A 27674-nucleotide genomic window follows, 5' to 3' on the forward strand; every position below is an offset into this window, starting at 1 on the left:
TTACTTATATACCTTATAAGGCGCATATATATAATTTATAATTTATAATATATTTTATATATAAAATTATTTAGCAAAATATTAATAATAAATAAATTTTATAAATATAATTTTAACTTTTATAGCCTTAATATTTAATATATTATTACTTTTATATCTTATAAAGTATATACTTAAATTACTTATATACCTTATAAGGTATATATATATAATTATAGTTTATAATATACTTTATATATAAAATTATTTAATAAAATATTAATAGCAAGTAAATTCTATTATATATAAATATAGTTTTAACTTTTAAAGCTTTAATTTTTATATATTTTATAAATAAAATAGTATAATAAACTATTATTTAATAGGCCAAAATAAGGCCTTTTAACTAAGCTATTAAATATTAAATATTAATTATTATTAAAAAAATAATATAATATATTATATATACTAGCTATAAAATAATTAAAAAAAAATATAATATATTATATATATTAATTATAAGGCTATTATTATTTATATTATATATTTTAATTAAAAAATTTATTTAAATTATTATTAGTAAAATATTAAGGGCCTTATTTAGCTAAATTTATATTTAATAAAAGCTTTACCTATTAGTATTACCTAAATTAATAAGCTTTTTTATTAAAACCTATTAAAAAGAGGTGGTAGTAAGTATTTTTAAGTAAAAAAGTTAAGGTTTTAATTATTTAAATATAATTTTGCCGGCCTTATTTATATAAAAAGGCGGCTATACTACTTTTAAATATTACCCTTAAAGGTTTATTTTTTAACTTTTTTTTTTTAAAAACCTTTAAGCTTAAACCTATATTTATTAAAGGGGAAAATAATAGTATTATATTTATATTAATAGAAATTATTAGTAAAATAGTTTTTTTAAATAAAAAAGTTTATTTAATAAATTTAAAAGGCTTAAATTTATTAACTTTTATATTATTTATTTTAATATTATTAAAAAAATCCTTTTTTATAAAATTTTAGCTTTTATAAGCCTTAATTTTATTATAAGCTATAAAAATATAATTTAAAAATATTTAAATTAAATAAATTTTATTAATATTAATATGCTTAAAGCCTTTTAAAAGTGCTTTTTTATAATTAAATAAATGCTAATATAAAAGGGGAAGGGGAGAAGGGGAATAAATAAAAGAAGGAGAAGGGGAAAAAAAAATTGCTATAAAGCTAAAAACTAAAGGGCCAAAAAGGTATATTATTTAGGTAATAAAACTTACCAAAATAAAAATTAGGCTAATAAGCTACTAGCAATTAGTAAACTTGCAATTATATATATAATTAATATAATAGCATATAAAAACTTTATATAAAAAACTAATTATAATAAAGTTAGTTATATAATTTAATTATAAATTATAACTATTAGTATACTTTTAATATATAAATATTTTAATATAATTAGCAACCTAAATTATAACTATAATAAAATTTCTTAAAGCTAAAAACTTATATATATTTATTTAATAAAATAAGCTAACTATTAAAAAGTAAATAGCAAATAGATTTTAAATATATTTAATATTTATATTATTAAATAACATATTATTAAAATAAACTTATTATACCTTAAATATAATAGCCCAAATAATATTTTAGGCCATTTAAAACTTTATAAATATATTAGTAATAATTTATAATATATATATAAAAGTAAAACTTATATATATTACTAAAAACTATAATAGCTATATTTTTAAATAATAATAATATATTAAAATGCGCAAATAAGTAAAAAATAATAATTATATTTAATTTTATTTTAAAATATATAAATATAATAATAAAAGCCCCAAATAAAAAGGTTTTTAATATTTATAAAGGTTATAATATAATATAATATAATATTAGTTTTATAAATAAAATTTAAAAATAATAGGCTATAAGCTATAATTTTATTTTAGTTTAAAATAGTTTATATTTGCGCCTAAAAAGGCGCGTATTTTAATTAGCCCTATATTTTTTTAAATATAAACTTTAATAAATTGCCCAAATAACACCTTAAAGCTTTTAACGCTTTAAAGCTTTTAATGCCTTAAAGCTATATTTATACCTTAAAGTTTATTTAAAGCCTTTTATATAATAGCCAGCAAATTCTATTAAAGTATATAATACTTATATATATATAAATATATACCTTATAAAGCGCATTAATAGTTTAAATATGCACCTTATAAGGCGTAAAATAGGGTTTATAACTAACTTTTATAAACCTAACTATAATTATTTAAAACCCTAAAAATCTAATAATTTTATATTAAAACCCACTATATTATATATATTAAACTCTTTAATATAATATAATGAATTTTAAAATACCCTTAGTATAATAGGGTATAATGGGCTTATTTATATATACTATACTATACTAATTATATTGAGTATAGTGAGCGGCAGCCCTGAGAACATGGCAATGAAGCGCTGGCCTAGATCGCGTCGTGTAAATCACCTGCCTCGTGAGGAAAGGTCTTACTGATTTGAGCCATTGGGCGTGTAATTCCGCCTCCGGGCTCCCAAGTGTCGTCAACTGGCCAGGCCGCACGAGTGATGTCTTGGCAGGAGGCGAACGACGGCCATGACGAGATACGCAGGGAGTTGAAGAGCTGTTGTGAATATATAAACCTCACAGAGAAAACCGCATGAGATTTCTTTGGCCCGAGTTCTTCATCCTCACTCGACAGAGGCAAAGTCCCATTCGTTCTCTAAAATCCTTTGCAGTCTCTACTATACCCCGCGAGCCAAATAGCTTCAGTCACCATGCGTTTCTCCTCCGCTGTTGTCAGCGCCATGGCGGCGACCATGGCCGCTGCCCATCACAACCACGACATCAAGAGAGAGCAGGCTATGCGCCGCACCCTCCTCGAACACACCAAGAAGGATCTTAGCCACTGCGCTGAGAAGATCAGGAGGAACGGCCTCGAGGCTCGCAACGTGAAGCGTCGCGCAGACCGCGCTGCTGCCATCCTCGAGAAGAAGGGCTCAATGAAGGGTGGTAAGTGATGCTGCGCTGCCGTGGCACATTACATTGACTGTTGTAACATCACAAGCTAAATGATTTCATTGTAGTCCGTGACCTGTCTGCCCTGAACACCTCTCACCTGTCTCCCGAGGACTACACCCTCGCAACCCCAGAGGAGACCCTGTTCGCTAGCAACGCCTCTTGCGTGCTCAGCCCAGAGGTCACCGAAGGCCCATACTACGTCGCCGGGGAGTACATCCGGGAGAATGTCACCGATGGACAGGCCGGCGTGGATCTGCACCTCGAGCTCCAGGTTCTTGATGTCAACACTTGCGAGCCTGTCGCGAATACCTTCACTGAGATTTGGGGTGAGTTTACACGATATTGCAGCCTCGCGAAACAGTAGACATAACCGGCGCTAACACATCGTCTCGTGCAGCTTGCAATTCCACAGGCGTCTACTCTGGCGTGTCCGCCAGCAGCAACGGCAACTCGGCCAGCGATCTTACCAACCTGGACGAGACATTCGCCCGTGGGATCCAGTCCACCGACGCCGACGGCGTGGCCAGCTTCGACACGCTGTTCCCGGGCCACTACACCGGCCGCACGACCCACATCCACGTGATGGTGCACCTAAACGCCACGGCGCGCGAGAACGGTACCCTCCTCGACACGACCGCCTCGCACGTCGGCCAGGCCTTCTTCGACCAGGACCTCATTTACGAGGTCGAGGCCACCCCCGTCTACGCCACCAACACGCAGAGGCTGACGCTCAACGCGAACGACGGTATCCTCAAGCAGGAGGCCGCCACCAGCGACCCCTTCGTCGAGTACGTCCTGCTCGGCGACTCCGTCGAGGATGGCCTGCTCGGTTGGCTGGCCTTTGGTATCGACCCAACCCTGTCCAGAAACATCAACGCGGCTGCTACCTATTACGAGAGTGGTGGTGTGCAGAACAACAACGGCGGCGGTGGTGGTCCCGGTGGCCCTCCCCCCAGCGCCTAGATTCCCCGCGTTGGTGAATGTGAGCATACGAGCGCGATGGGGTAGAAGCTTGGTCTGAACTGATTCCGTTCTCGAATTCAATTTCTGTTTGTCATTGTGGTGAGATTGACAATGAGAAACACCATCTTCACGTTCTATACATACACAAGTACCTAGGTAGTTTCAAAAAAAAGAACCCCGTATTTGGTCTATTGTACTAAACTTGTCTCCTTGATATTTCTCACAGGACAAAATTTACAGCGGCTGCTATGAGTTGGCCACATTTGCCCGGTCCCGTGACAAGGAGTCCAGAATACCCTCCCGATGATTTCCCATGAAAATTATGCTGTCAAACGCCGCGACGGACTCGAGACTATGCGAGACAGTCACAACTGTGTCATCAAGCCTTTTCGGTATGGCCATGGGGCTAATGTCATTGTTTCCGAGCTGGGTGTCATCCGCCTGTGGGGGTGCACATGTGACGAAAGGTCTTCCTTCAGTATGAAACTCCAAAACTTCATCGTATATCTTGCTATCAAAAGGCTCGAGGCCGACAATAGTGGACCGTCTTATCGACGCGTTGACGAGGGGAGGAGTTTGATCGCAACACTCAATGCGAGGCAATCCCGGGTGGGATGCAATCGATCCCTCTGCGAAAGGTATTTCTCCCAGTAACACCTTGCTTATGATAAGGTTGCCTTTCCTGCGGTCCCTGGTCCCATGATAACGGTCAGGCTAGACTCTGCAATTTTCAGGTTCCGTTCATTCTACTGCCTTTGATCCAGGGCCACACCAAGGTTGGCATCCTCATGCGAGATGGCCAGGCTTCTTTCATCTTCTGTCTTAGCAGTGGAACCTTAAAATATGGAGTATTACGACCTCATCCCTGTATGCAGAAGATTCTGAATTTTAGAGAGACATGCGGACAAAGCCATAAACACCACCCGCCTTCTAGAATAATTAAATCAAGGGGCTTGTGATCAGAGCCACGTACTACAGGCTGGACAACACTCCCGCCATGTTTAGTTGACGCCCCGCCAAGAGAAAATGGCGATTGGTGCATGCAGAGGTCTACGTGTGACGGAAAAGACCATAAGAGTCCTGTATGGCTTCCAAGTCGCTGCTCATCCTCTCTGCACTTTCAATGAATTTCTGCGGTCGAGTCTGAGAGGACCAGAGAGCTTTAGGGCCTTCATGTCCGCGATCACGGCAATCATTAGCCTGACCATTGCATCGATCGGTACTTCGTGTCCCCTTTGATATAGGACGAGTTAAATTTGCGACGAATGACGTGCTCACGACACGCTACACTATCAAGATTGATGCAATGAATGCGGCAATAACCTTAGACGTATTTGCCCATACGTCGTGAAGTGGATCGAGCCCGCCCTCCGTGATTGGCTCAACATCCGTGCTCATGAGTGTGAGAACATTTGTGTCCAGGTGCGTAGAGCAGCCCTGGATTGTCTTCCGATAGATAGCTGTGACGAAAGCTTTCCTGGCTTTGCTTACTGCACTCAAAGAAAGGCGAGGGAATGTCAAGCTTGAGACGGCCAGGCCGGGAAATCACTATCAGCAGACTGGAGAAAATCAGGTCAAGTCCAGTCCATACCATACGTTAGTGGGTACTAGAGATAGTCACTATAACTACCTATATATCTCTTATTACCTCTTAACTACTATACTACTTCTCTTCCTTTAAGATTATTATTATAATATTTATCTTAATCTAATAATTATAATAGTATATATTATTAAACTTAAATAATCCTCTTTAAATTTTAAGGTTATTCTAAAGGCTTAAAATAGTTATAAAAAAAAAGGGGTTATAAGAGTAGAAATAGATTTATTAAGGAGGCTCCTTCCTTTTAAGTAACTCTCTCTTTATTCCCTTATAGTTAGTCTCCTACTTAGGTATATTAATTAATTAAGAGAGATTCTCTTTCTTTCCCTTTCTATTAAGTTTTTTTTAAGTTCCTAACTTCTATTAATCTATTTCTAATAGCCCTACTTCTAATAACTTTACTTTTAATAGCTTTACTTTTAAATCTCTAAATATAGGATTTTAATTAATTAACTTAAAGAAAGAAGGTAGAGGAGTTAGTATTAGAGTTAAAGGAAGGAAGGAAGGAAGGAAGGAAGGAAGGAAGGAAGGAAGGAAGGAAGGAAGGGGAAGGGGAAGGGGAAGTACTCCTCCTTTTTTTATATAGGGGAAGGTACCTCTAAAGTCCGCAACCCTTCTCCCTTTTACAAATCCTTCTATAAATCTATTTCTTTATTATAAGTTTATTTCTTTATTATAAGTCTATTTCTTCTCTATAAGTTTATTATTATTAAAAAGTTATTAAAAAGCTATTTAACTACTTAAAAGTTAATATTCTCTCCTCTTTAAATATACCTAAAGTTAATCTTATAAATAAAGGGTTTCTAATATAAATAATAGCCCTAGTGACTATCTCTAGTACCTACTAACATATAGTATAGGTGTTTCGGTTCTGGAGCGGGGTGGATGCATGAATCTAATTAATTTTCCGATAAGGAATGGCTGCAAAAGGGGGTTATCAAGGGCATAGGCTACCTACCATTCTACTACTATATTATTAATAAATATAGAAGTCCTTTACTTTAAAGTACTCTTTATAACTCCTTTTACAGTGTTTTAATTAATATTATTATTAAAATAGTGCCTCTTAACTTTATTTATATATTATTAGATTAAAGTTATAAGTACTTATTATATTTCTATTACTATTATTAATATTACGTGTTTTTAAGCATTAGGATTTAAGTGTTTAATATTATTTAAAAGTATTATATATATTTTTAAATATTTATAAAGTAGAATTAAAACTATTTAACTTCCTAGCTAAAGTTCTATTATAGTTAAGTAATATTATTTATAATACTATTATAAAACCTAAACTTTGTCTTAGTTTAGTATAATTATTATGTTTTTTTTTTTTGAAAAAGTAAAAATAGAGTTTTGTGAGGGGATCGCAGTTGTTTCGTCATTCTTGTGCCTGAGCAAAGGCTACATCCAACGTTGCAGACTGGTCACGACTCATACAATCCTAATTACATTATGCATGGGCCCAATCGTCCTGGGATCATGCAAGTCCGCCATTCCGGAAAAACATTCCGCTGCAAACCTACAATTCTGTCCAATGTTGTAGTTGAATAAATGGTGCGATCCCCGATACTGCTCTGTTCCCTATAATACTTTTGTAGTGCCGAACTTTTCTAATTGGGGCCCTATGTGCCGTGCAAGTTGTCTTTGCGACCTGTAGAGATTACACATGAAGCCTCGATGTTGTCTAGGTGCCATTTTGAAAGCCAGCATAGGGCGGGTAAGCCGGGAATCCCCAAGGAATGCTTTTGTCCAGTAGTATCCGATCCAGGCCTTCTGCCCCACCATTCATGTATAGAAACTTTGTAAAAGGGACTGTAGCATGAAAGGAGAAGGATGTCTCGGCAGGAACGAAGGCCACATCTCCCTGGAGTAGGCTCACCGTGTCGAAACCATCAACCAATAGGACCAGCTGGCCCTCCTGGAGCTCTAGGGCAAAGTGATGGGGCAGCGTGACTGTTGTTGCTGTTTCATTCTCGAGCCTTGGAGAAAGGATAATTGTGCCCATGGTGAAGTTGCCAGCTGTCTGCGCGGGGGTTACGAGTGGCTGGACAACTTTATATCCAATCTCCGTGTTGAGATAAGCTGGACCGTAATTGTGGGCAACAAAATACGGCTCCGTTGGATCTTCGGGAAGCGTGTTTAACCCATTATGCCAAGGCAGTCCGGCATCCCCGGCTGTCCCGTTGACCATGTCTCGCCTGGGCTTGTAGTCCTCCGCGGGTGCAGCGATGAGGTCCAGCTTGCGGAGCTGGGCGTCGACTTCGGGCGTGAGCGGGCTGAACGGCTCCGGATCGTCGGCCAGCGGTACGTACGGGGAGCCAACAACAGATTCGTAGTCCCCAATACTGAACACGTCGAATAGGTGCTCGAACCCGCCGGGGTGGAAGATATGGTTCAGCTGGCTGTCCGGGTCGACCAGCTGAAACGTGTGGATGGTCCCCGGCGGGACGCTGCCGTAGTCGCCGGCGGTAGCAACGCGCGCCTCGTGGCTGGCGCCGGTGGCGTTCTTCTGCGCCCACAGCTCGGTGCGGCCCCGCTGGCAGTAGAAGTGCTCGTGGACCTGCTGGTGGGTATGCGGCCGGGCGACGGTCCAGCCGGAAGTCTTGCCGTTGTGCTGGACCATGGAGAAGGCGCCATCGGTGGAGTTGGATGTGATGGCGAAGCGGATGATGTCTGACCGGGTGAGCTTGATGGCGCGACCCTTGAATCTGGGGAGGACGTAGGGCCGGACGTTGTCTGGGGCGACGTCGACGAGGAGACTGCCGGACAGGTCTGACGCCAGATGCCCCGAGGCGAGGGCGCCCCAATGAAGAAGCGGAGCGAGTATAATATGTGACTTCATAATGAGTGCCGAGGACAGAAGGGACTAAGAGGCGATTGCAATGGGGTTCGGGCGTACTGCTCTTTTATACATATGTAAACCAGACAGCCAATAGGCGGGCCGCCGGCATATGTTCTCCAACGTACCTAGGTAGCATCGTGGCTGCTTATTGACCCTGGTTGCCGATTGTCTCCGAGGCAAGAAATGTGCTACCAGAAGAACAGGCCGGCCATTGCAGACGATCGCAGTGCTGTCGTACACATCACGGAGGGTTCAATTCTAGGGAACCCCTTCTCGCATGAAATGATTAGTCCTGGGTCCACTTTGAGTCCGAGTCGAGATTTTCTTGGCGCGAGCGGAAAATGGTCTGTTGAGGCTGTTGATGTGGTACCAATGCGCCGGAACAAGGGCTAGATTTCTAAAATTGAAGATTACTCCGGCGAGTCCGGTAAACTATAATATACACCACCCGATTAAAAGCTAATTGACATCTCCAAAGCCTAACTAATAATACTGCTACAGTCCCGGCCTTAGGTTATAATTACATACAGGAAATTCTTAATTATTATCTTATAAGTATAAAGCTTTCTTGAAAAGGTTATTAATATAGAAAAGTTTAAGTAATAAAGTTATATTAGGTTTTATTAAATTCTATACTATATTATAGTTAATTTATAATAATAATAGTAATAATATAAAGGTTAAAATATTAAAAAGTTTATTAAATATTTAATATATTATTAGATATTTAATATTTTAAAATATTATAAATTTAATTATAATTAATATTAATTAATAATAGTTAATATATATATATATATAAACTATTAGATTTATTAATAATTAAATAATTATTATAATATTTAAAATAATAATATTAATAAATTAATTAATTTTAGAATTATATTTAATATAATAAAAGTTTAAAAGTACTTTTTATTTATTTATTTATTTATTTATTTATTTATTTATTTATTTATTTATTTATTTATTTATTTATTTATTTATTTATTTATTTATTTATTTATTTATTTATTTATTTATTTATTTATTTATTTATTTATTTATTTATTTATTTATTTATTTATTTATTTATTTATTTATTTATTTATTTATTTATTTATTTATTTATTTATTTATTTATTTATTTATTTATTTATTTATTTATTTATTTAATATATAATAATTTAAATTAATATATTATTAATTAATAAATATTTCTTTTAAAATATATAAATATTAATATTATATTAAAATAAAAGAGTATATATATTTTAAATTAATATATTAATATTTTTAATAAAAGAAATTAATAATATATAATAAAAGATTTAAAAGATTTAAAGAATTTTAAACTATTAATTAAAATAAAATAAATATTATTTAATTAATTTAAATTCTTTAAAAGAATTTTATTTAATTCTTTTATTTTAAAATTATAAAATTTATAATTATAAATTTTATTTATAAATTAAATTTATATAATAGAAATATTATTTTAAATATTTAATATAATAATAAATATTTAAGTTTTAATAATAATTAATATAATATTAAATAATTTATTTATAAATATATTTATATAATTTTATTTCTATTTTATATATATTAAAAATATATATAATACCTTTATATAATAATAAATATTTAAAATTAAATAGTTTAAAAATATAATATTAATAATAATAGTTATAATATAGTAAATATTAATAATTTTAACTTTATAATATATAAATAAAGTTAAAAATATTATTTTAATAATAATATTAATTAAAATTATAAATAAAAATAATTTATAATTTAATTATTATAAAAGAGTTATATAATAAAATTAAATTTAAAAATAATTATTATATAAATAAATTATATTAAAATAAATATAATTAAAGATTATTTTTAAATATATATATATATATATATATTAATAAAACTTTTATTAAATAAATATTATAGTCTTTATTTAAATATATAATTAACTTTAAAAGAATTTAAAATAAAGAAATAATTTATAATATATTATCTTTAAAACTTTTATAATAAAGTATTAAAACTTTTAAAAATATTTTAAAAATAATTTATAAAAATATAAAAGAAAAATATAATAAATTTATTCTTTTAAATTTATATTTTTATTATTAATAATTATTAATTTTTAATAATATAAAAAGTATAATAAAAATAAAAAAAAAGAATTTAAAGTTTTTTTATAAAAGAATAAAAATATATATAAAACTATTAAAGACTTCATATATAAATTTTAAATTATTAAAGAAGAAATAAATAATTATATAATATAAAAAGAAATATTATAAGTATATATATATAGGTAATTAGGGGCTCTATTAACTACTTACTATTTAGTTATTTAGTGTAGTCTATTTACCTACACCCTTTAAGATTTAAACCTTCCCCTTATAATCCTTTTAAACCTTTCCCTTTATATAAAAGGTAGCGCTATTTTAATTTAAATTAATATATTAAAAATAATTACCTTATCTTTATTTCTTTTTTTATAATAAATATAATATAATTAAAATTATAAATATATTTATAAAAAAACTTTATAATTATTAATTTATATATTAAAATGATTTATAAAATATTATAATAAAATAAATAATATATAATTTAAATAATAATATTAATAAAAGTATTTAATAAGTTAGTATAATTAAATAAATATATATTTTTATTATTATATATTTCAAATTAATTATAATTATAATTATTTTTATTTATATTATAATAATTATAATAATTATAATAATTATAATAATTATAATAATTATAATAATTTTTATTAAATTTAATTAATAAAAGAAATATTTATTTATATAAACTTTTAATTAACTTTTAATTAATATTAATTAATAATTATATAAATAATTATAAATAATTAAATTAATAAAATAATTTATTATATTATTAATAAATAATTTAAAAATAATTATATTAAAGTTATTAAATTTTATTTAATTTATATAATTTATTTAATATAATTAATTTTAATTAATTAATTAATTAAAATTAAAAACCTTTTAAAGAAATTAACTTTTATATAATATTTTAATAACTTTTAAATATTTAATATTTAATTTAATATTATTATTTAAAATTGATTTTTATAAATATTTATTATATTTTATATAAATAAAATTTTATTAAAACTTTAAATTCTTTTATTTATTTTATTATTAAGTTTCTTTTATATTTTAATAATACTTTAAATTTTATAAATTAACTTTATTAAATATTAAACTTTTATTTACTTTTAATTAATAAATTCTTTAATATATTTATATATATTTTTAAATTAATATTATAATAAATAATTCTTTTATATTTTATTAATAAAACTTATTACCTTTTAAATTAATTATATTTAACTTTTAAAATAATATAATTCTATTAATATATTTATTTCTTTATAATTATTTTTAATATTTCTATAATTATTTAAAATAACTTTTCTTAAAGATTTATTAGATTTATTATTATAATTAATATTATTATTTTATAAAATATAAAATAATATATATTTTAAAATTATTTATAAATATAATATTAACTTTAAATTATAAAATATAAATTTATTAAATTATAAAACTTTAATATAATTTAAATTAATATAATTATTATATAATATTTATTAATATATAAATATTTTAATATTAAAAAAAATATATAAATATTTATAAAAAACTTTAATAAATAAAATATTTTCTTTTAATTATTATTAAATTTCTTTTTTAAAAATTAAAAATAAATATATATATTAAAAATATATAAATTAATATATGTAGTTACCTCTTCCTTATTACCTCTTCCTTATTACCTCTTCCTTATTACCTCTTCCTTATTACTTCTTCCTTATTACCTCTTCCTTACTACCTCTTCCTTACTACCTCTTTATAACTACCTTATAAACATATACCGCTATACCAACCAAAATTTCATCACATAACCTCTACACCTAAAATTAAATAACCATTATGTACCGTATAACTATTACGTATTAACTAAGGCTTAAAAACGATGTAATTATTGCGTGCCTTCCAGCTCGAGAGGCGCCGCTAGGCCATCAATCCTCCTTCTCATATTGCATTCGTTGATGGCGCCGAACTTGTTCTTGGTGGCCTCCCAGAATGCTGACTGGACCATTCCTTTGTTGCAAAGATAGGGGGCAACGTGGAAGTTCCAAACAAGAGTCTTCCCGTCTCCATCACGGAGGTTTCCGCAGGTGTGTGGCGAGGAGACGGTACAAAGCCAGTGCCTCTTCAACCCGGCCCAAAGGCCGCCGCATATTCCATCTATCGATTCAGGAGGGACATCGTAAATGAAGATTTGATACTGATATCGAACAAGTGTTGTGCCCATATCGCAAGTTGCCCTTGGTGACCGCGTGGACAGAAGCGATTCTGCCACCAGCGCCTGGGTGTGGTTGAGAGTGGGTAGATCGACACCATCGGGCGTCATTGGATTGATGGGGTTCGCGACTATGGGGCTCAAAAGAGCAAGCATAGAAGCTGCGAGAGTGAGGAGGTGCATGGTGGATGGGAGGGTTGCAGCTTGGGGAAAGGAAGAATTGTAGATGGCGAGCAGCGCAAAAAATTAGGAACACAACCAAGTTCGGTTTTCACACTTCGAAGATCCTTTGAGAAGGGGCTGACTATGTATAGAGATTCTTCGAGACTATTTTGCTGTTCCTCATGTGACTAAAAGCCAGACTGCGAAGTTTCAGGCCACTTGCGGTGACGGTCTGTGGCCCCGTCAGAAGCGTCTCTCACTAGTGATATCTGTGCAAATGTCAAAAGTGCTGGGCCATCTGGAACTGACACTTGTATTGGTGATTAGCGCCGTACTTTTGGTCCTGACGAGGTGCTGGAGCGTTCGTGATTGAATCAATGGGAGGCGGATTCAATGTTAGCATCTAAATCACCTGGGACCACGAGCAATTAGGCCGCAGTTAGTAGGCACCTAGGTAGGTTTGCGCCTGTTGTCACGGGCTCGCGCAACTTGGGTGCTATGAAATGCCAACTGATTAATGAAGAACATATGGTGCCCCTTGGCCTTGTCTGTGCGCCGCAAGGCTGAGGCTATAAGCACCTATCGTATTATAACTATAGTTATCAACACCGTGTCTTTTTTAAGCGCTGGGTCTTGAGCGCTTACTACCGTATGGAGGCGCCATGTATGTCCTCTGACGTATACGTAATAGAAGCGAAACCAGGCAATGAACAACATCGTGGCTCTGACCAGCTGCACATGTGGTCTGTTTGCTAGGCTTGGTCGGCAACCGATGGGTGACAAGGCCCATGTTCGCCTTCGGCGAACAATTTGCTAGCCGTGGCGATGCGCAATCATCTGGGCGCTCTCAACAGTGCTCGGCCGGTAAGTAGTAGCTGGTCGAAGCGGTCTGTCGTAGTTTATCACCCGCCTTTTCGACCGGGGAGTGCTTGTGCCGTAACGTGGGACGCTTGCGTAAAACCTAGTCAGTTATAATATTATTAGTAGTTAAAAAGGAGTGTTAAATTTAGTTAATACTAGAGGGGCTTCTTAGAGATATTATTAATGGCTGCCAACTGTAGAATTCCGGCGAGGTTGTTATGGAAATTGAAATTCAAGCAGAGTCCTTAGAAGTCACATGAGGTAGAGGTTCAACGATCCCCCATTCCAGGCTGTTATACCTGAGTCTGAACAAGCTGCCACGAGATGACCCGGATTGCATCTCCCTGAATAATAACGTGCCTTGATTGAGGTTTGTACTGGGGAGTCCCTGGGTAGGATGATGGCAGCCTTGAGGTCTGAATCCAGCCAGCAATGTCGGCCCGTTTCACGGCATGGGGCTTGCATTACGGATAAGTGCCAAGTGTACTGGCACATTGGAATTTCTTGATGATTAAGGCTACAACTAAAGGAACTCGAGTGGCAAATGATTGTGACTTGGTTGTGTACTTCGCACCTGTAACTTTGTTTCCCCCCACCCTCCCAGGAGCCAATACCTAGAATTCCGTGAGCTGTCCTGATCGAGCGTCGGCGACCAAGTTATCGAGGGCCGTCTGCAGCCGTTCAAGGTGGCCCCTTTGTGGGGCGGAAATGGCGGCAAGGACACGTTCAGTGGGAGCGGGCGTGGGCGTGGGCGTGCCGGCGTCTTCTGGGGTGGTGGTGCCGAGCTCGTAGGCGGGGGAGCTCGCCCCAGGCCTCCGCAAGCCACCATCCTCGACTTTCCGAATCTTGTTTCCCTGCTGGCGCAGGTCGTCATCCCCAGCCCTGCGCTTCCCCCCCTGGGGCAAAAGGCCCTGATATTCCTCCCAGCTCTGCCGAAGATTGAGCAGGTTGGGGTTCAGATCCGGCCTGCGGGTGGGTTGGGTTGTGGGTTGGTTTGTGGGTTGTCCTGTGGGTTGGGTTGTGGGTTGTCCTGAGGGTTGGGTTGTGGGTTGGTTCGTGGGTTGGGTTGTGGGTTGGCCTGTGCGTTGATTTCTACCACCTCCCCCACCGCCTCCCCCACCTCCTCCTCCTCCATCATCACCACCACCATCGTTGCCATTGTTACCACCACCACCACCGCCACCACCACCCCCACCTCCACCGCCACCGCCACCGCCACCGCCAGGCCCAGGAGGAGGTGGTGCAGGGTCTTGACGGTTGCTTCCTGGGGCCTGAGGATCGGGTCGGGCCCTTGTGAGAGGCACGGTTGGCATGTCGTCCACAGCCGTGTCGACGACGATGCTGGGGGCGGCGAGTGGGAAACCAACCTCAAACTCGACCCAGTTCATGAACTCGGGGATGGTGTCGCTGGCCGCGAGCGCCTCGGGGGCTTCGTCTGGGCCCACCGGCCCGCTGATCTCGACGCGGACGGTGCGCCGCTGCGAGCCCTCGGCCGGGGGCGACACATAGACCCTGTGGTAGAAGCTCAGGGCCGGGCCGTCTCCACTGGCAATCTCGGGCGCCAGCGGCATCACCCACGGCTCCAGCCTCACGGCCGCGCCGCCCCCGCCCGCAGCCGGGTGGCTCACGGTGACGAGCAGTGCCCGGTACGGCAGCCCGGGCCCGTTGCGCACGCCCTCGGCCGGCAGTGGCGACTGGCCGTTGAGGGGACAGGGGCAGGACCTTGCCTGGAGCTGCGTGATGAGGGCCTCGAGGCGCGCGATCCCCTCCACCAGCGCCGCGTCTGCTTCTTCCTCGGGGTTCTGCGGGTCCCGTGGCGGTGGCGCATCTTGCTGCACTCCCTGCATGGCGTCGCTGTTCTCTGCGTCCCGTTGTCGCTGTACTTGTCGTACTTGTCGGCTGATTCTTATCCACTGCCTCACTTCTGTTCTACGAATACGTGCATCCTCTAGTACGAGTTCAGTGGCCCGTTCGGCGATTGTCCTGCCCGGATCATCCATGTTACGTGCTTTGATGGCTTGGCCAAGTAGGTCCGATTTGTAGTATTGCCAGTCCTGGGCCCGTGTTGTGTCGAAGTGTCTCTGGAGTATCAGGGCCCAGTGCGATGCTTGACTTTCTCTTGCTGGTGTTCCCCCTACCCGTGACTTGGGGTCCTTTCCGAACACATTTTTATACTCTCCTTTAAATCTTTCCCACCCCCAGGCTCCGGCATTCTGTATGTCCGCGGGAGTGTTTCTTGGGTTGAGCGCTGGGAAACGGGGCCAAGCAACCGCCCTGTCAGCCAGTGCAAGTTCCTCGTCGCTTGGCTGTGCCTCGCCATCGCCAAAGTCATCATCATCATCATCATCATCATCATCATCATCATCATCATCATCGCCCTCGTCACCACCATTCCCGCCACGTTGGTGGACTGGGCTCAACTCGTCAGAGGCCGACGTGTCGGCAGAGTCCTCGGTCCATGCCTCAGACTCAGACCCTTCGGTCTCTTCGATTTCGTCAGCCTCTTCACCCTTGTCGGCCTCTCCAACCCCCTCTACCGCTACGGCCTTCCGAGGCGCGTGGTGGTGGCCCCCTCCTCTCAACTCATGGGCATCTTGCCCTCTACAAGTGCAGCCCCGTTGGCCCCGTTGGCCCCGCCGCGCCGACACACCCTGTTGGTTTCTGGCTCTGCGGTGGCGCGTGGGCCTGGACGTCGCGCGAACCACCTGGTGGTGAAACGATTCCGCTAGGGCCCGTCTCGCCTCTTGAGCAGTCCTGATCGCTTGAGCCCCCCTCGTTTCTCTCTCCCGCCGGACCTGCATGGCCCGCTGTCTCGCGGCCTCTGCCAGTTCGTCCTGCGCCCCGTGTGTCGGGGGTCCCCCTGTACCTGGGGGGTCCCCTGTACCTGGGGGGGTTGATATCGAGCGTTCCTGTTGGACTGGCTTTCCGAGATCCGGGTCTGGCTTTGCCGGCCGGTCCTTGACGTAGAACAACATTCGCGGCTGGAAGCCCAGCTCTTGCCTGATTGCCTCAACCCCTCCCAATCTCGGGGTGCCACTCCGATTTCCTTGCCGCGTTCCAAACACAGGGCCAACGATGTCATCGAGCCTCAAGAAATCGGCCTCCTGTCCACGGCGAATGTAGCTTATAAAATGCCCTGATGTCCGCGGTCGGTTCGGGTTCTCCATGCCTCCGCCCCGGTAGAGAACAGCCGCTTGCAGTGTGTATATGGCGTGTGCCTTGTCTTCTTCCCGGTCACACAACCGCGAGAGATCCAGTTTTTCAGTAATATCAACCCTGTTTTGAAAATTTGTGGTGCCGTCCTCTGCTGAATTTATGTGGTTGATCGGTATGGTCAACACCTCTGGCAGATAACTAAACTTGGCGAATTTTCCAATTGGGTCGGCGTTGCAACCATCCACCGGGCACTTCCGGTCGCGAAAGTCTTGCTCATTCGGTTCCTCGAATGCCGACTTGGAAATACATTCATGCAACGGCTGATTGTTGTGAAAACAAGTTGTTTGGAAAACGTAGGGCTGTGCTACACCTAAGAGGTTTAGGGGAAGCCGGGTCTTGCCGTGGGCGCAGTCATATACCATCCTCCAGGCCAATCTCACTCCGAACACCTGCTTCAGCTGAGGCTCGAAGGTTCTGTCATAGACACTATTAGTTTTCTTCCTGTAGTTGATACTTGACTTGCGGGTATGTTCTTACTCGCGGAGGTCTTCGTTCTCTATTTCATAATGGCAGAGTCGTTCCATCAAATAGGAGAAGAACTCCTCAGCATCCTGTTGGTACTCGCCTTGAGCAAATACTGCAAGTGTTTGATCGTCGATACTCGCTGCTCGAGTCATCATCCATTCCATCGTCCGGCGCACATCCATTTCCATATTTTGCATGGGATCCCCCATGCGGAAGCCTCGGGCGGCCCTTTGTAACCATTTGTAAGTCGTATTACTAGTACTACCACGTAAGACAGTACTTCCCACGTTGAAGAGATTTAGAAAGTAGTCAATGCTGAAAATAGAATGTAAAACCGAGTTTCGGAAGCATCGGTCGCGTGTAAGGTTCGAAAGAAGAGGCGGATTGATCGTCATATCGAATTGTGGTCGAGCTGGACGATAAAGGAAAGCATCTTGAGCCTTGGATTAAGAAGATCAGTTCGTTATAATCCATCACACAAAGGCAGGCAAATTATACAAGAAAATTCTTCCCCACGTGCTGTGCTCATGACTAGCAGCTTCACCTGGCTTCTGTTCGGGCATAAGATTGTCACTCACGTTCTCGATCCCGTAAAGTCCTAAATCGTCGTTACTAGGAGGGGGTGTAGGCGCATTGCGTCTCTCTAGCGTGACCCCAGCTGGCCGATAATAGTCCGGAATGGTTGCCTGTGGTTGTGCCATGGCTCTCACGCATTTCACAGGACACCTGGGGCAGAGATCCTCAAGCCCAAGCACAAATTACAGGTGCCAGAAGCTTGATCCAGATGCGTACAGTAAGCTGAGAAGGAACGGACAGAGGGGAAAAAAAAGATGAAGTCAAGGCAGCACACTTTTTAGATCCCTGATCTCCCATTGTCGGCACTGGGAGGGTGCGATGCCGTCAACAAAGCCACTTGCCCGGAATTGGCAACAAAGTATGGCCACGAGTCGTCTTCACCTTGCCAGGGAGGCTTCAGCCGCAAACGGCAGGATAAACGTCACAAACTTCTAAGAAGATACTGCTAAGACTTTAAAGTATTATATAGAATACTATTACAATACCTTAAATGTAATAAGTACTTTCTTTATTCTCTTATAATATAACTTTTATATAAAAGGTTTTTAATAAAAGAATAATAATATTTTATTTTATAAAACTTATAATATTTATTTATAAAGAAATATAGTTTAAAAATATTTTATAATTTTTTATATTAAAATATATTATTTATTAAATTATAATATTTTAAATAATTTAATATATTAAATATTATTATAATTTAAAATTAGTTAAAATATATAATATTTATATTTTATAATACTTTTAAAATAATATAAAATATTTTAAAATTAAATATAAATTAAATATTAAGTATATTTAATATATTTATTCTTTTAAATATAAAGATATATATTAATTAAAGTTTTAATTTTATTATAATTCTTTCTAATATTATATAATTTATTATTTTTATAAAATAAAATTAAAAGATTTATAATTATAATTTCTAAATTAATTTTTATTTAATTATTTTATTATATTGTAATTTAATTTAAACCTTTTAAACTTTATAAATATTTATATTTTTATAAATTTAAAGGTTTTATAAATTTAAATATATTTTAAATTAAACTTACTATTCTTTAATTATTTTAAAATATATTAACTATTTTAAATTTTAATACTTTATTTTAAAATAAAGATTTATTTTAATATAATTATAAATTTAATTATTAATAGTTATTTTCTTTTATTTATAATAAAGTTATTTCTTTTAAATATAAAGTTAAAAGATTATAATTATAACTTTTAATTAATTTTTATTTAATTATTTTATTATATTATAATTTAATTTAATTTCTTATTTTATTTAAATATTTTTAAGTGTATTTAATATTTTCTTTTAAATAAATTAAATTTAAATTTAAAACTTTTATAAAGTTTAATTTATTTTAAATTTAATTTATTATTTTTAAGTTTTTAAAAGTATATTAATTATTTTAAAAATAATAACTTTATTATAAAATAGAAATCTATCTTTATATAATTATAAATTTAATTATTAATAATTATTCTTTTTTATTTATAAACTATTAGAATTATAAATTTAAAATAATAATAAAATATAATTACTTTATTTTAAAAATATACTTTAATTTTCTTAAAGTATAATAAATTAAATAACTATTTTTAAATAGTTTTATTTAATAAATATTTATTTATAAAGTAAAGTTAGAACTTTTAAAAGAATAATAACTTTATTTTTATTTATTTTAATTAATTTAAAAGTTTTAAATTATATAATAATTTTATATATAATATTTAATAATATTAAAATTTAATAATTTATAATTTATAATAACTTTAACTTTTAATAAATTAATATAAATTAATATATTAATATAAATTAATATATTAATATAAATTAATATATTACTATAAATTAATATATTAATATAAAAATATCTTTTAATAATAAATAATTATAAAGTTATTATAAAAGGTTTTATATAATAAATTTAATTAAATTAATTTTAAAAAAATATATTATATTTTATTCTTTTAAATTTTAATTATTAAAAATAGGCTACTAAAGTATATAAATAGCTCTAAAGGAACACTCTACTTAACCTCTATAGAAGGACTAGTGTATAGATAGGTCTTAAAAAAAGAAAGTCTTAGAGAGAGGAGTAGAGGATAAAAATCACCTAATAGAGAGAATTCTTAAGAATAAGAGAAAGAGAGTAGAGTTTTTTCCTCTAAGAAAAAGACTAAAGCAATAAGAAAAAGACCTCTCTCATAGACCCTTCACTATAAATTCTACATAACCCCTCTTTTCCCTATACCCTACTATATTATTTATTTTTAAAATTAATAATAGAATTAAAAAAAATATAAATAATTTATATTAAAGTTATTAAAATTATAAACTTAAATAATAAAATATAATTATTTTATTTAAAAATTATATTTTAATTAAAGTATAATAAATTAAATATTTATTTTTAATTAATTTTATTTATAATATAATAAAGTTAATAAATAAATACTAATTTAAATAAAATTAAAACTTTTAAAAATAATAACTTTATTTTTATTTATTTTAATTAATTTATATTTATATTTAAATTATATAATAAATTTAATATTTTATATAATAATATTTATTAATATTAAATTAATTTATAATTTATAATAACTTTAACTTTTAATAAATTAATTTATATTAAAGTTATAAATATTAACTTAAATTAATTAAATATAATTTAATATATTAATATAAAAGTACTTTTAATTATAAATAATATTATAAATATAATAAATTATATTATTATTATAAAAGTTTTATATAATAAACTTAATTAAATTAATCTTAAAAATGTATTTTATTTTATCTTTTAAAACTTTAATTATTTATTTCTAACTTAATAGTAAAATTAAAAGATTAAAATAAAATATAGTTAATTATTTCTTTTCTAACTTAAATTTATATATAATATTTTTAATAACTTTATATATATTTTTATAATCTTTTATAAAAAAGTTTTAAATTTTTTATTATATTTTATTTTCTTTTATATTACTTTTAAAACTTTCTTTAAAAGTTTTAATATTTTATTATAATAATAATTCCTTTTAATTCTATTTATATATTATAATTATTATTATAAATATTATATTCTTTTAATATTAAAGTTTAAATTCTATTTAATATATAAAAGTAAAATTATATATTATATATATATTAATTAATTAAAATTAATTAAATTTTATTTTATTTATAAAATAAATATAAATATACTTTTATTATATATAAATATTTAAAGACTTTAAAAAATAGTAAAAATAATATAATAAATATATACTCTATATATCCTTAGATTTATATAGGATAGAAGTAAAACTAGTTATAAAACTAAGGCTATGGGTAGCTAGAGCGTGCTCTAGGACAATGAGACCATTTCAACCGCGGTTTCGATAGTAGAGAGAGATATGAATCATTCGTAGTGAGTAAATCAAACATGATCTAGGACTGGTAGGGTGTAAATCCCGGCGGTTGCTCGTAGAACGATCGTCATCGCGTAGAGAGACATTCCGCCGAACAGAGATGCGCAGCCTCCTGCCAATAGCTGATCTATTTGATCCTCTCTCAAAAGACATCCTCTTCGTTGCTCTGGATTAACACTAACTCAAATTCACGCCGAGGCTCCACTTGAGCATTGTGGCGGTGGCGAATCTGCCGACAGTACTCCGTACACCTGTAATCTGGATCCGATCGGCTGTGGCAGGAACTAATAACCCCGCATGCATCTCGGCCTGGCTTCCGTCGGAAACCATCGTGACCCAGGCTCGTACAGACAGGCAACAGGCCCAAGTCCTGCGAAGGAAAGAGAAGGGAGAACAGTTTCAATTTGCTAGCAACAAGCATTCAAATCTCCCTGATTCCCAGACACAATGGCTGACGAAAGGAAAACTATACTCATCACCGGAGCCGCTGGGTTCATTGGCCAGCGCCTTACTGCGACTCTCCTCGACAAACACCCGGAGTACCGGCTTGTCCTCACGGATATTATTGCGCCGCCCATCCCATCACGCGTACAGAATGCTGAGAGAGTAGTCCCCATTCAAGCCGATCTCAGCGACCCGGCCTCCCTCGCGAGTCTCATCGCCGCCGCACAGCCCCTGGAGGCTGTGTTTGTCTTCCACGGCATCAGTTCGTACCATTTTTCTCCTTAAACATATTCCTGCCTTCCATGTCTTGAAATACTCCAGAATGTATTACTTTGGGTTCCCTAGCAGGTGACCAACGTGTATTAGTGTCCTCGGGCTCCGAGGCCGACCCGAATCTGAGCCTCAAGGTGAATCTCGACGCAACGCGGGCGCTGCTCCTCAAGCTATCGGAGACCAACAGGGGGGTTCGGGTCGTCTACGCATCCAGCCAAGCAGTGTACGGCACGCCGCTGCCGGGCGTCATCACAGACGCTGTAACGCCGACGCCTGCCGGTGTCTACGGAACGCACAAGCTAATGACCGAGATCTTTATCAACGACCTACACCGTCGAGGCCTGATTGACGCGTTCTCGCTGCGCTTCCCTACCGTCTCCGTCCGCGCGGGCAAGCCGACCCAGGCGGCTAGCTCGTTCCTGTCGGGCATTATCCGCGAGCCCATGAACGACGAGGAGTGCGTGGTCCCCATCAAGGACCGGAGCTACCGCGCCGTGCTGTCCGGGCCCGGGACCCTGACTGAGAACCTGCTGCGGGTCTTGAAGCTCCCTAGCGACGCCCTACCGCCTCATATTCGCTGGATAAACTTTCCTGGTATCTCTGTTACAGTGCAGGAACTGTTGGATTCGTTGGCAAAGGTTGGCGGGGAGGATCGGCTCAAGTATATCAAGGAGGAAACTGACGTCAACATGGAGAGGATCCTGAGGAGCTGGCCTTTGCAGGTCGATGACTCTGCCGCCGTCAAACTCGGATTAAAGCGAGATGAGAGTGCAGAGAGCCTTGTCAGGGAGTACGTTGAGTCGATTAGAAAGTAGGGTGGTTTCGTCTCGAATCTCTACAGTATACGATGCATGTGGCGCCTTCATACTGTGTAGTAAACACTCAAGACCCAGTGTTTAAAACAACAAAATGCCAATCACATTGTAGAGAGAATACAATACTTCTGTGGGCGCGTGGCCTCAGCCTCATGTCGCACAGACAGATTGGATAGTATTAAGAGCACGATTTAGGTAGAAAGTTTATATTGCGAACCCATTATGTACATCGAAGGGTGAAACTGCCCAGGTGGATTGCACATCTCTCTAACCTCCACCTACAAGCACTGGGAGTAGTAATTGTTAGCAGCCTTGCAACTTCCAGAGGAGCAGCATGTCGAGCCGGTCCAGCCTTGGCCCCCGCACTGGCCGTACAGAGAGGCACAGTTGGTCCCACCACCCGGGGCCGTTGGTGTCGTCCCCGGGGCCGTCGTGCTAGGAGAACCGCCTCCGCTACCACCGCCACTGCTGCTGAGCTTGCCCTTGACAAAAGCAAGGGCCTGTGACCCGTATACTGAGCCATAGCCATTGTGCGTGGCTGCGTTGTTACCGTTGCAGCAATAAGGGTCTGGGCCATCGCAGTAGCTCTGAACTTTTGCAGCGGACGGGCATTGAAAGCTTGCGGGGCGTGCATCAAACTGTCAGAGTTGTTAGTCCGTCGTATCCAAGAGCAGGCCATGAGCATAAATGGGTGTGAGTGGCTTACCCCTCCAGCTCTACAAGTTCCTACTCCATAGGACAGTCCGTACTGATACGTTGGAGCTCCCATCAAGATTGCTGCCTTGACTTGTCCGACTGCGCCAGCAGAGAACTGGACTGCGGTATTCGTATACCCTTGATTCGGGTCACCGCCTCCGCAGAAGGCAACATCAAAGATTTCAGCACCCTGTTCCACTACTCTTAGCATGAAGCTTGGGCTTACAACGGTGGGCGGCGTATGTGGTTTACCTGAGAGTATCCAGCCAAGACAATCTGAGTGTTTGGGCACCGCGTGTAGAAACTGTTGACGGCACTCGCCGCCGCCGCTATGCCCTGCTGGACAGAGCTGGAGTAGCTGGCGCCCCCGCACGAGGCCTGGCCACCACAGGCAGGGTAGTTGATAGCTTCGGCCGTTGAGCCCGGGTATGCTGAGAGGATCGAGTTTACGACTGATGCCGAGCTGCCATAGCCGGGACTCGCCGTGGTTTCTCGTGCCCCAAAGATGTGGATGCTTGGACAGGACTGGCGCTCTTCCAGCTTTTTCTCCCCCTCGATAGGTGAGGCACTGGTTAGGAGGCCATATGCAGCGAGAATGAGGTAAGTTATCTTCGGATTGGGCCACATCTTGAAGTGAATCCGCATGTACCAAAGACAACGTTTGTATTACTCGCTTCGGTAATCGGTGTGCAGTAGTCGGTATCTAGGTAGTGTTGTAAGGATATCTCCACGGGGATCTTCGGTGTTATATATCCTCGATTGGAATCCCCGGCCGACGAGCGTTTCTGGTATTGATTCAATTTTTCAAGAGACGGCTAGTGTTCCCGAACCGAATGTGTGAGCGCCCCAAGACGCCGACACCCCAGAGCCAACCTCGAAACAGGTGACATCGATATTGCCGTTCTGAACCCAGTGGAGCCTGACTACTTCTGCACCTCTGTGAAGAGTTCCATTGAACCGAAATACATGAGCCTGAATCTCAAGCTTGGTCTGTAGCCTTATCGTTTGCGGCGATATCATTCGCGTGGCTGGCAATGGAATATTGGTGTCTGCCGGCCAAGCGTTCACACGCACCATGTGCACAAGCTCGACGTGACAATGGCTGTGGGGCAATCAGGTGGCTTGCTAGAAGCATTCCGGCTCTTTTCGTTGAGACGTAAGGAGCAATTGGGAAATTGAAGAATTCGCAAGACAGCTTGCTGGCGCCTGACGAGACATCCATGTCGGCCGCGTGATAGGGCAACATGGAATTTAGGCTTAATTGCCCACTATAGGACTCGCTCGCGGGTAAGGCTCCGGCTACCCAATACGGAAGACTCAGTATTCAAATGTCCGAGCCTAGGCCCAAGACATGAACTCAAATTCGGGGCAGAATCCTCTAAAATCTTGGAAGAGCTCCGAATTGCAACTACGGCCGTAGACTTTTGTTGGCCGGCTAAACACCCGTACACGGCTAATTGCCTTTGCCAGTGTAGGTGTGACATGAAAACCGGATGCATATTATGCTACGGGGAGATGGCGGCCGCATACATCGACATGAGACGGTGGGACCCCCTGACTGCTGGCGCAAAGGATCGCTCGGCCAAAAGACCATAATAACCAATTCAACAATTAGTTACTCCAGCATTCTATAAGCCCATACCGTCACATGACACGCATTTGATCGTCTTACTGTGTGAAGCGGGTTATCCTGATTCGCTCCCATATAGCAAGACTATCTGATTGCTTATGAACATAAAAAAACAAAAGATCTGTCTGCCCCATGAATCGAACATGGGTCTCTTCGGACCTCTTGAGCCACAACGAAGTGTACTCACCACTATACTAGGCAGACAGAGATAAAAACGCACAATCTGCTCAAGTGCTATATAGGAATCAATGTAAGTGTGCGTGCATGGGTGCCTGGAGGCCCCAACTGGCTTCCTGCTTACCCTAGTCATCCAGTAATAGTCCAGTCGTCCACCCACTTTAGGACCTTAGCCTTCCTTATATAATCTCTTTAAACCTTCCTTTTTATATAAAAGAGAATAAGGATTTATAGGGTAAAAAGCTAAGGATATAAAGTAACTTTTTAATTTATATAACTTTTATGAATAATATATAAACTATTTACTTTTTTTAATTTTATTATTAAATTAAAAATAAATATTTAAATTTTAAAAAAATAAAATATAATATATCTTTTAAAGATTAATTTAATTAAGTTTATTATATAAAACTTTTATAATATCTTTATAATTAATTATAATATTATTTATTATTAAAAATACCTTTTTATATTAATATATTAAGTTATATTTAATTTATTTAAATTAATATTTTAAAAGTTAAAATTATTATAAATTATAAATTAATTTTAATATTATTAAATATTATATATAAGATTATTATATAACTTAAATAAATTAGTTAAAATAAATAAAAATAAGAATGGAAATTTGTATACCCTTAATTAGAAGGTGTGTACCTATCTACTGACTAAGAAGTATTCTATATAAGGCAACTTCTTCTTAAAAGGGCCGGCTAGGGTGAAGGGGGCGAGCCCCGGAGTGTGAAGTATAGTGGAGGGCTGTGAGTAGGGCTGGTAGGTACGACCTAAGTTCCTAGAGGACTAATCTACCCTGTTTATAGTCCCTTATTATAAAGAAGCCTTATTTGTTGAAGTTAGAAGTCGTGAAGACTTTGAGGTTCTGTGCTCTAATTGGTCGAATAGTAGGGAGGGTACGCACCTTCCGATTAAGGGTATATAAATTTCCGTTCTCATAAAAATAAAGCTATTACTCTTCTAATTAAAATTTTAACTCTATTTAAGTAAACACCTATTTAATAAATTTAAAAGACTATTAACTCCACTATTTTATAAGTAAAACTATTTAAAAGTAGTTACTTAACTTATTATACTATTAAACTAAAAGATAGTTAAATAAAGTAACTATACTTTATTATTACATATAGTATTTAATTATATTAATAGAGTTTAAGAATAAGTTTAAGAATTAATTTTAATAAAATATACTTACTTTAAGTTTATAATTTTAATAGTTTATAAATAAAAGAAGAAATAACTATTAATAATTAAATTTATAATTATATAAAGATAAATCTTTACTTTAAAAAAGTTATTAATATTTAAAATAATTAGTATATTTTTAAAAAGTTAAGAGATTATAAACTTAATTTAAAGGAAATTAAAATCTATAAAAGTTTTAAATATAAACTTAAAAGCTCTTCTTTAAATCTAACTCCTTTAAAGAGAAAATATTAAAAAGTTTAAAAAGCTTAAATAAAGTTAAATTAAATTATAATATAATGAAATAATAAAATAAGAATTAATTAAAAACTATAATTATAAATCTTTTAACTTTATATTTAAAAGTTATAAATAATATATATAAATATTAAATTTTAAAAGATTTTATATTATTTATTATTTTTTTATGTTTTTATTTTAAAAGTTAATATAATAAAAATTATTTTAATATTATTTATTTTAATATTATTTATTTTATTATGATTAAATAATAATATTAAATAATAATATTAAATAATATTAAATAATAATATTAAATAATATTAAATAATAATATTAAATAATAATATTAAATAATAATATTAAATAGTAATATATATATAATAAATATTAAATAAAATTATAAAATTATTATAAAAGTTTTATATAATAAATTAAACTTAATTAATTTTGAAAATATATTGTATTTTCTTCCTTTAAAACTTTAATACTTTATTTTTAATTTAATAATAAAATTAAAAAATATAAATAATTTATATAATTAATATTTAATATTTTAATTAATAATAAATATAAAAATTATATTAAATAAAAGTATTATTTTATCTATTATAATTCTATAAAATTCTTTATTAAAGTATTTAAAATAACCCCTTTAATAAAAAATAATAGATTTTAAAGAGGGTGGATAA

General features: G+C 35.8%; 6 protein-coding genes across 6 annotated transcripts; 2 read left to right on the plus strand and 4 right to left on the minus strand.

Annotated features, from left to right (window-relative positions):
• Positions 1–2790: 2790 nt before the first annotated feature.
• KVR01_000213 (uncharacterized protein) lies at positions 2791–3997 on the plus strand (the record flags this gene model as incomplete). The annotated part of the gene is made up of 3 exons (XM_044787887.1): positions 2791–3025; positions 3100–3360; positions 3432–3997. The coding sequence occupies 3 exons, from the start codon at positions 2791–2793 to the stop codon at positions 3995–3997; spliced, it is 1062 nt and encodes a 353-aa protein (XP_044650162.1).
• Positions 3998–7105: 3108 nt separating this feature from the next.
• On the minus strand, positions 7106–8588 carry KVR01_000314 (uncharacterized protein). Its single transcript, XM_044791771.1, has one exon. It carries the CDS (start codon positions 8446–8448, stop codon positions 7291–7293), a length of 1158 nt encoding a protein of 385 aa, XP_044650263.1. The 5' UTR covers positions 8449–8588; the 3' UTR covers positions 7106–7290.
• Positions 8589–12468: 3880 nt separating this feature from the next.
• KVR01_000673 (uncharacterized protein) lies at positions 12469–12903 on the minus strand (the record flags this gene model as incomplete). Its single annotated transcript, XM_044794510.1, has 1 exon — positions 12469–12903. One exon carries the CDS (start codon positions 12901–12903, stop codon positions 12469–12471), a length of 435 nt encoding a protein of 144 aa, XP_044650622.1.
• A 1376-nt stretch (positions 12904–14279) lies between these two features.
• KVR01_000316 (uncharacterized protein) lies at positions 14280–16616 on the minus strand (the record flags this gene model as incomplete). Its single annotated transcript, XM_044791810.1, has 1 exon — positions 14280–16616. One exon carries the CDS (start codon positions 16614–16616, stop codon positions 14430–14432), a length of 2187 nt encoding a protein of 728 aa, XP_044650265.1. The 3' UTR covers positions 14280–14429.
• A 5208-nt stretch (positions 16617–21824) lies between these two features.
• Positions 21825–23036, plus strand: KVR01_000352 (uncharacterized protein; the record flags this gene model as incomplete). Its single annotated transcript, XM_044789330.1, has 2 exons — positions 21825–22210; positions 22315–23036. Exons 1-2 carry the CDS (start codon positions 21952–21954, stop codon positions 23034–23036), a joined length of 981 nt encoding a protein of 326 aa, XP_044650301.1. The 5' UTR covers positions 21825–21951.
• A 278-nt stretch (positions 23037–23314) lies between these two features.
• KVR01_000683 (uncharacterized protein) lies at positions 23315–24359 on the minus strand (the record flags this gene model as incomplete). Its single annotated transcript, XM_044787057.1, has 3 exons — positions 23315–23674; positions 23743–23922; positions 23985–24359. The coding sequence occupies 3 exons, from the start codon at positions 24357–24359 to the stop codon at positions 23315–23317; spliced, it is 915 nt and encodes a 304-aa protein (XP_044650632.1).
• Positions 24360–27674: the final 3315 nt, after the last annotated feature.

The sequence above is a fragment of the Diaporthe batatas genome (genome assembly GCF_019321695.1).
Source record: "Diaporthe batatas strain CRI 302-4 chromosome Unknown Contig00001, whole genome shotgun sequence".
Lineage (NCBI taxonomy): Eukaryota > Fungi > Ascomycota > Sordariomycetes > Diaporthales > Diaporthaceae > Diaporthe > Diaporthe batatas.